The following is a 9,021-nucleotide window of genomic DNA, read 5'->3' on the forward strand; positions in this document are numbered from 1 at the left end:
CACTCGATTTAAAAGGCAGATGTGTGACATGAGTATGACATATCAAAATATAATATTTGTGTGTTGCAATTTTGCATACAGCAAATTCAAAATTTAGCTTCTTTCACTTAGACATAGTCTTTAGGAACACAGTTGTTAGCCTGTGTTAGCCTTTCTCCGCTCTGTGATCCACACTGTATATTGCTTTTCAGCCTGTATGGCTCAGATTCCCATAGATCAGATGGCAGCAACACGTGCAGCTAATTTGTATCAGACATTATTTTTGCTTAAGCCCGTAAGAGGCCTTCATATTCTAATTGACTGGAATTTAGGACTAATACCAATCCTGTTTCAGTCCAAATACTGTGACTTACACTAAATTTTAAAAGGTCCTTCAAAATAAAATATGACAAACCAATGGGAAGACAGTCTGTTCACAGTTATTACTAATAAAATATTAAAATATTATATATTTTTTCAGCGGTGCAGTATATTTTTTTTTAGCATACTCAAGAGAATAAATGTATACTTTCAAAGGTCATAGAGCTCGCATGGTTGTGCTCATAAATAGCGCCATACTCACCGTGAGCAGTGCACGTGGCGGGCTACCGTGGCGGGGGGTCAGCCACTCCCAGTGCCTGCCAGGCCTCACGCCCCCCTCTTCATTCCGAACTGACAAAATCACACCGTCAGATTGACGGAGGCTCTGTCACGCCTCCTTTTCTTCATCCTACTCCTCTGTGTAGCTTATCGGTTCCGCCGCGGCAATTAGCCCCGGTCCGTTTCCACAGTGTCTTAAGTAAATCAGGGCTCTCGCCGCGGCTCGTCTCTGTTTGACCCGCAGGCTGTTTGGATATCACCTCTGTGCCTGACTGGAACATCGTGTCCTTGACATAAAGAGGAAGAATGACAGCCAAGCACCGAAAAGGGAAAAGCAACCACAAACAAGAGGATAACTTTTTTAAAAGTGAGCTCTTGGAAACAGAAGTTCGCCCTGGTGGGAACAACCACACTCCTCTGCTGGTTTTAGTTTCGGTCGTTGTGATCGGCTGGGTCGCCGGTGCATGGTTTTTTTTCCAGCAGCACCTAACTTTAACTGACCTAACAGACAACGTCATGGGCATTCAGGTGAAAATAGCCAAACTTCAGTCTTCTCACGAGGAGCTGAGGCTGTCACATACAAAGGTAAAAACTTAATATAGTTAAAGTCTCTGCTGGAGCCCTGCTTGCGGCCCTGATCCGACTTGCCTTTAATAGTGACCTATTTAATGAATGAACTGCTGTTTAAAATAAATGTTTCTGAAAATAGAAGAACAGCCCTTAGGCCACATACAAGCTTTAAGCTGCAGTGAAGACAGCTAAAATATGTAGGACTGTATCAAGTTTCAAAATGCCGGGAGTTTAGGTGAGCACAAAACGCTATTTCCAACATACACGCAGCTGTTGATGTTTGTTTCAGACCAATAAGAGGTCTGAAACAAACATCAATAGCTTACTCTTTGATAAAGAGTAGGCTATTTTAGCCAGACTCTTTATCAAATCTTTAAAAGTAATAATAATAGAAATAATTCTGCTACATTATTAAACAGAACAACAAACCTAAACCAGGGCAGAAGATGCACAAACTTCATAAACAATACAGCAATGTGCCAAGACTATATTTAGATAGGGATTTCTGATACCAAACAACATTGTTTGAAAACTTGTGTGTAGAATGTGTGAGTAACAACTAATAAGAAAGTTTTGAAATAAAATATTTTGTATTATTAAAATGATACACAGTGTCAGAATATGCATATATAAGGTAGTAAGAATCTACCAGCTCTGTTGTGTCATGGCTGCCGCGGGCTATATTTCTCTGTACTATGAGGAGTCCAAAGGAAAGAACCTCTCTGTGGAAACTTTGCACGCATTAGGCTCAGTCTTTTCAGCGAGTCTTCCCTGTATGAACAGACTTGGGAATATGCACATTTTCAGGTACATGTTCATCTATGTTTTCAAAAATTGCAGAGTTTGTTTTACCATGACCCAGATTGTCTCTATGAACCAGTTTTTAGATTTTGGTTTCGTGACTAGTAGATTCAACTTAAGAATAGCTCATCTAACAGTAAGCTGAATACATTATAGCAAGGCTGCTCTTTTTAATCCTTTTGAAAAGTCAAAATTTTCAAAGGGCATTCTGGATTAGAAAATTTGGGGAACTTTTTGGAAAACTTGGAGAAGTACACATGGGAAATCTAATTGTGCAGATCATGCTAGATGGCAACATAACATGCCAAAGGCAGACTTTAAAATGTCTTCTTTAGACATTTTATTTTTGTTTTAGGAGTTCATGTGAAATCAGGTTTACCTGTAGAGTTGTTTTGGTCTCAGACACACTCATTGTGACATCTCCTCTGGACCCAATGAAACAAATTATTGATCAAGGCAGTTTAAATCTCCTTTATAGTTACAATAAATTACTTAACAATTTAACATGCATGAACAGTAAATATGAACTTTTTTTTGCTCTGATCTATTAAGTTGGACACAACTAAAACTTATTTTGAATGGGTCTAATAGAGTAAATTTGGGATCTGGCACAAATCTGTGTTTCAAAGTCTGCAAACAAAAGTTTAAAGTCTCATATCTGTCTTCTGAAGGAGTTAATTAGAAATACCTTTTTTGCTTAGTTGGGGTTACATTATCTCAGTTCATAACTTAGAAATTTTTACAACAATTCTCTAAAACCTTCAACTGTTTTCAACTCTCTTCTCATTTCGTTAGCATTCTTTTTAGCTAAGGTGGCTGATGAAACTTTTAATGTTTTAGCTGTGTAAGACTATGCGTCTCTTTCATTGCAGCAACATGTTTCAGAGAACGTGAACACACGACTGGCTTCGTTGGAGGAGTCTTTTGCACTGACTCAGAAACAGGTGGACATGGCCTTGGCTACGGCTGAGCAGCTGAAGACGTCCGACCTCCCTGCTCAGGTGCTGTCTTTGCACACTGAGATGAAAACCCGTCTGGCAGAAGTGCAGCAAGCCACCGTGTCTCTGGAGCAACTGAGCCAGTTGCAGAGCATGCTGACGGGGAAGAGTGTGGAGTTTGAGGACATCAGGATGCAGATGGAGGGTTTGGCTGTTCTGAGCAGTGATCTGTCCCACAAGGTTGAGGACTTGTCTTTGAACTTTGCTGAAGCTGATTCAAAGATGGAAGAAAGGATTGCCCAGATTACCACAATGACTGCTAACTTGGATGGACAGACCAGTGAGGTGTTGAAACTGAAAGATCAACTGGACACTTACCAGGCACAGCTGGTGGAAATGGATAATCTCAGGTAAATTCTGGAAAAAAAAGAGCAGCTTTTAGAGAAGTTGAGAAATCTGCTTCCTTCCTTTCACCCAGAACTTTGTCGACTTAGTCAAAGCCTTTGTTTCTGTCACAGTGCATGATTCGCTTATTTCTCTAGTCCAGTGTTAGGCTCTGTATTCATGTTATGAGGCTGCTCTGATCTATGTAAGCACTTCTGCGGTGCAGAAGAGTTTTGAAGTTGATTTGCACTTGTTCGAGCAAATCGAATGTCATTTTTGGAAAAATGACATTTTATGATTCAGTGTAGTCTATTATCACCAACATTGACAACAAGTCTGATGATGGAATTCTTGGCTCTTTCAGGGCGTTCCTTGAAATTAAAGAGTCCCAGCTGTCCCTGAAGGCCAGTGAAGAGGAGCAGGTAAGCACTGTATATTCCAGTGTAGATAAATATAGCCTTCCCTCTATTCTGAAGATTATCATCTTAGGAACACAGAAACATAACACTCAAGTAACCATTAAACAAGGCAATGTACCCTTGTGCTTCTGTGATTCTCCTTTTTTATTCTTATTTGGCATTGATGCAGTTCCCTGAAAAAAATATTCATACCCCTTGAGCTTTTACTATTGCTCACCTCACAATCACAAACGTCAATGCACTATTGGGATTTTTGATTATAGACCAACACTAAGTGGTGCATAATGGCCAGAAATAAACAGGGTTTTCAAACATTTTACTCATGCTCTTCTTTAATATGGCTATCATGGAAAAGTAGAAAGATTTGCTGAACAAAATGGTTCCATTTGTAGTTTGTGACAAAGTAAGGACACAGCAAATCTTTGAAGTAACCTTTCAACGTAAGTTGTAATTGAAGAAAAAATATTGTTCTGCCAACAATAGACTCGAGGGATACATAGAAATGCACACCACACTTTATTTGTAAAGAAAAATACAAGACAAAATGGATATTCTCAAGGGGTCCAAATACATTTTACGAGTACTCTTTTGTCTGTACAAGCAAACACAGTGTTGTTTTAAACTGGAGATTAATCAGATTCCTGCTCATATAAACATGCATAGCTTACCAATTTAGCAAATTTTACAGTTCCAGAAACAGTAGGCTTTTAGCAGATTAACCTTGAGAACTATGCCAGAAGAGGCTTGACTCACACAGAGACATCTTCCATGGTCTCCTTACTATTTCTGTACTCAGCCTGTAGGGAGACGTTAATGAGATTTTTATGTCATTAATTTGAGTAAAATAATTGCTTGGAATGGCTTCACATTCAAACTACTGTCAAATATCATTTCTGAGTCACCACAATCCCATCTTATTGGCCAGGTGTTTAGGTGCTACTGCTCTGCAGACTTGTCATCTGAAGTAACACTGCTTTTGTTTTGTCTTAGGTGGTAGACCAAATACAGCCTCCTGCTGAGTATCTTGAAAGGAAAGAGGCAGATGACACTGAGAAAAAAGCGGTGGCCGAGGATGGACAGGTAACTGATGATGAAGAAGAATTGGCTGCAGCTGATGATGAAAAAGACGAAGAGGTGGCTGAAGCTGCTGTGGAGGAAACGGCAGCTGCAGAAACTGAGGAGGAAGAAGACATGGCAGCTGAAGAGAACCAGGTAGCTGGAGCAAATGAGGAACAAGTAGACAATGCTGGCACAAGTGAAGAAGAAAAAGAGCCTGCAGAACTTGATGAAAAGCAAATAGAAGAGGAAACAGAACCTGATGAAGAAGAAGAGGAGGCTGCAGAACATGATGAGGAAGAAGAGCAGGCTGCAGAACATGATGCGGAAGAAGAGCAGGCTGCAGAACATGATGAGGAAGAAGAGGAGGCTGCAGAACATAATGAGGAAGAAGAGGAGACTGCAGAACATGATGAGGAAGAAGAGCAGGCTGCAGAACATGATGAGGAAGAAGAGGAGGCTGCAGAAGGTGATGAGGAAGAAGAGGAGGCAGGAGGACATGATGAGGAAGAAGAGAAAGCTGCAGGACATGGTGAGGAAGAAGAGGAACCTGCCGAACCTGAGGATCAAGAGGAGGCTACCAAAATTGAGGAGCGATTGGAGGATGTTGTCAAATCTGAGGAGCAAGTAGAAGAGGCTGCTGAAACTGAAGACCAGGCACCTACTGAGGAAGAGGAAGCTCCCACAACTGAGGAAACAGAAGAGGTACCTGCAGCACCTGGAGAGGTAGACATAGAAAAAACTCCAGAAGACGCACTTCCAGCAGCTGAAGATGGACAGGAACTGTCTTCAAAGAAAGAGTCAGGAGAGTCTTTGCAACAGGAAGAGCATGCAGCAGCAGATGAACAATATTCATCTCCTGTGGAGCAGAAAGACAGAGAGATGGAAGAAACCGCTACTGAAGAGGAGGGAAATGACACGGAGCGCAAAGACTTGATTGCTGGGTCAGAAAGCAAGACAGATTATGACGAAAAAGTTCAGGAGGAATCGACAGCCCTAGAGGAGAAACGAGAGGCAGAGACAGAGGATAAAAATGGCAAAATAAAAGAGAAGACTGAAGAACACCAAGAACTACCAGCTGAAGAGGAGCAACAGGAAGCAGAAGAAGACGAGTTATTGGAAGAATTAGCTTTTCCAGAAAATAAATGAAGCAAGTAAGAAAACCACTTTTGTGTTCGATAAATTGATTTATTGGACTCAGTGAATTGAAAATCCAATGGCTTGTAATATTATTCACTCCTTGAACATGTTCATATTTATCATGTTAGGTGTCCAAATTAATTGTTTTATGTGACGGACCAACACAGAGTACAGTTGAATGTGAATTGGAAGGGAATAAATATGAGGCTTTCAAAATAACATTTTGACAAGTATGCCATTATTTTATTACATTTAAAAATCTTCTTAAGTCAATCTACAAATTAAAAGTTTTGTACTAGCTCTTTAGAAAAATTGCTCAAGCACATTCAGAATTTCAGTTTTTTTTGGAAACCACTGAAGTCTTTGAACAGCAATTCTGAGATCTTGCCTTATCTCTTCCTTTGTATTTGGCTCCGTCCATCTTCCCATGAACTCTGATCAGCTTCCCTGAACCTGCTGAAGGAACAACATCCCCACAGCACCATGAAACAGGGCTTCTAATGACTTTCCTTCAAAAATGTCATGTTTTACTTTTGTCTTCATGATGCTTTTTATTCACCGGAGTTCTCTAACAGACCTCTGATACCTTTACAGAACAGCTGCACTATTATTGAGATTAAATTGGATAAAAGTGAGTATTTATTTAATAGATGACCCCTGGAAGCAATTACTTTAACTGGATGTACTCTGGCTATATTGGAGTAAAGGGAATATACTATAAATGCAAAGTCACCCTTTAAATTTTTTATTTATTTTTTGTACAATATTGAAAACCTTGTTTTGTTTTTGTTGGTCTGTCACTTAAAATTGACTAAAATGACAAACAATGAAAATGTTTGGGTGTGAATATTTTGTGGTACAACAGACACTGAGACTACTTTTGACAAGATGCCCCTTCTGTTACATTTCTTATGTAATCTGATCTTTGTTACAGGGCGTGGCTGATAATTCTTTTTTTTTTTTTTTGTTGGTATGCTGAAGAAATCCACCAAGAAGAACGGAAACTTTTTCAGACTGTCTACACCATGGTGTTTTTTTGTTGTTTCGTTTTGTTTGATGGCAGATGACGTTTGGAAGGCAGACCAAATCAGAGTGCACTGAAAAGATGAAATTTAGTTGATTTTTTAAAATGTTTACCTCTCAATAACAATGCCAAAAGCCTTAATTCATAACAGAGTTACCTTTTCAAAGAAAATGATCCACTATTTATAAGTCCCACTTTTCCCATCATGTCTCTGCACAAACTGAAAGATTTAACCAAGTAACATAAGAAGCCATTGCATAAGCTTTTTCAGTGCAATAAAATCCCATGCGGCTTTCTCTCGGTAATTCAGCTGACAAAGTGGGAGTCATCTATTATATGGATTCATTACACATGGCATCATGTTTTGCAAGCATTTATTTCTGCTACTTTTTATAATTATGGCTTACAGCTAATGAGAACTCAAAATCAAATCCCATGTCCTGGTTACGCTTGTTGGAAGCTCTGCACAAACTCTTTAATGGGTTTGCATCACTTTCCTCTCAAGACTACTTCCCATGTTGTTTGTGTACCTTTTTTAACCACACTAATTTCCTTTTATTCAGTTTTCCTTTAATAACTATTAATATATGAACACAGTGTTAATTTTTATGCTGCATTAATACATTGCCTTCTGTGAGCAGTCAGCTTCATCATCACTTTTGGATGTTTGGTTGTGGAGAGAAGTAATTGCTTTCTGCTGGACTCCTATCAAGACAGCAGTCTTCACTTCATGATTGCATACATCAAACAGGGCCCTTAGCACAACATTACTGTGCTAAAATCTTTTTTGTCGTAGCTCATATGTGATATATATGTGTACATTTTCATTCTGAAATCGAATTTGGGTTCCCAACCATCAAACTTAACAGAATTAAATACTTGAATAATTTTATAATTAAAATTAGTCTAATAAAGTAGTGGAATTAATTGTAAAGTATTGACATTGCAATTATATATTTTACTAAGATGTACATGTAAAATTCAAGCTAGATTTGTATACTCAAGATGGTCAAAAAAATAGATCGACTTATTTCTTCATCAGTATTTTATAACTTCATATTCATAATTTAGTTTACTATACAATGGGAGGATTTATTCTCAGAGTGAAGACTGTTTCATGCAGCCTTTAAATGGCACAGTGAAGAAGCTCAGGGACAAATCATTCTTTACATAGATGGCTAAACGGTCACCGCTAAACTATAGCAACATTATGATGCCTAACATTAGACACACTTGAACAAAAAAAGAGCCCAAGGTTTTAAACAAATTTTGGTGTGGAAATGAGCTTGTATGAGGCCAGTGCAGAAAAAAAAGGAGACGATACATCAACTAGGTTAACCACTTCAATTTGCTGTGTCATAACTTTATAGTGTCAGACATTAATTAAAAATATGTCCTGGGCAATAATATTTAAAGGAATATGAAACGATGGTTTTCATGGTTCCTTTGATTGCAGTCACAAATCTCATCTGCTGTATATGTATTGGAAGTAAAGCCACATCAGACTTTTTCAGAACTCATCAGGAAAAGCCTATTGATACTGTGAATCCTCACATGACAGTTATTGTTTGCTGCAAACTATGATAAAGTCAAAATATGTTACTTTGTGAATTTTTACTGAATCTGTCTATACTGTTTTCATTTGATATGGTTTCTGTTAATGTATGTCGGTAACCCCTGTTGTTAAAATAAACCATCTTTCCTTTCCTTTTATGTACTCGATGTTGTGCTGTTCTATCACATTCATATCCTGAACTGATTGACATCAGCTTCTCAGTACATAGTTAAGAGTGTCTCATCTGAACATTAACACTTGGACTTGGGTTTTGAGATCCGTTTTCCCAAGCTAGTAAGTTCTGGGGTTCCTCCAAGCATTGGTCTCTTAATTATGAAAAAGGTGGAAATATTTCTTTTAGGCCTCTGAAAGCTGGTAACACTTATTCAACACATATTTTGGGGTTATTTGTTTTGAAATCTAGAGTTGTTTGAAAATGTTACAAATACTGTTTATGACTTGAGCAAAGCCACCAATTTCCTCTTCGGATCTATAGTAAGCTTATATTGTTTTAATTGGCCAAATAAATGCTTTCAAACAAATCCTCAGTACAGG

At 38.5% G+C, this 9,021-nt stretch overlaps 1 protein-coding gene across 3 annotated transcripts; it reads left to right on the forward strand.

Moving 5' to 3' along the window:
• The first annotated feature begins 644 nt into the window (after positions 1-644).
• LOC116729794 (probable serine/threonine-protein kinase kinX) lies at positions 645-8,624 on the forward strand. 3 transcript variants are annotated; one of them, XM_032578701.1, is made up of 5 exons: positions 645-1,164; positions 2,823-3,298; positions 3,637-3,694; positions 4,682-5,901; positions 6,822-8,624. In XM_032578701.1, exons 1-4 carry the CDS (start codon positions 886-888, stop codon positions 5,894-5,896), a joined length of 2,028 nt encoding a protein of 675 aa, XP_032434592.1. In that variant the 5' UTR covers positions 645-885; the 3' UTR covers positions 5,897-5,901; positions 6,822-8,624. The 3 variants fall into 3 exon arrangements, with proteins under 3 accessions (XP_032434592.1, XP_032434679.1, XP_032434507.1); XM_032578788.1 differs by having other exon boundaries at positions 6,869-8,624; XM_032578616.1 differs by having other exon boundaries at positions 4,682-8,624.
• The last annotated feature ends 397 nt before the right edge of the window (positions 8,625-9,021 follow it).

The sequence above is a fragment of the Xiphophorus hellerii genome, chromosome 1, assembly GCF_003331165.1.
Source record: "Xiphophorus hellerii strain 12219 chromosome 1, Xiphophorus_hellerii-4.1, whole genome shotgun sequence".
NCBI lineage: Eukaryota > Metazoa > Chordata > Actinopteri > Cyprinodontiformes > Poeciliidae > Xiphophorus > Xiphophorus hellerii.

Bases quoted from the DNA above. Each gene is read 5' to 3' on its own strand.
- LOC116729794 (XM_032578616.1), top strand. From the start codon at position 886: ATGACAGCCAAGCACCGAAAAGGGAAAAGCAACCACAAACAAGAGGAT. The intron at 1,165-2,822 runs GTAAAAACTTAA...CTTTCATTGCAG, and splicing joins TGAGGCTGTCACATACAAAG to CAACATGTTTCAGAGAACGT. The intron at 3,299-3,636 runs GTAAATTCTGGA...TGGCTCTTTCAG, and splicing joins GTGGAAATGGATAATCTCAG to GGCGTTCCTTGAAATTAAAG.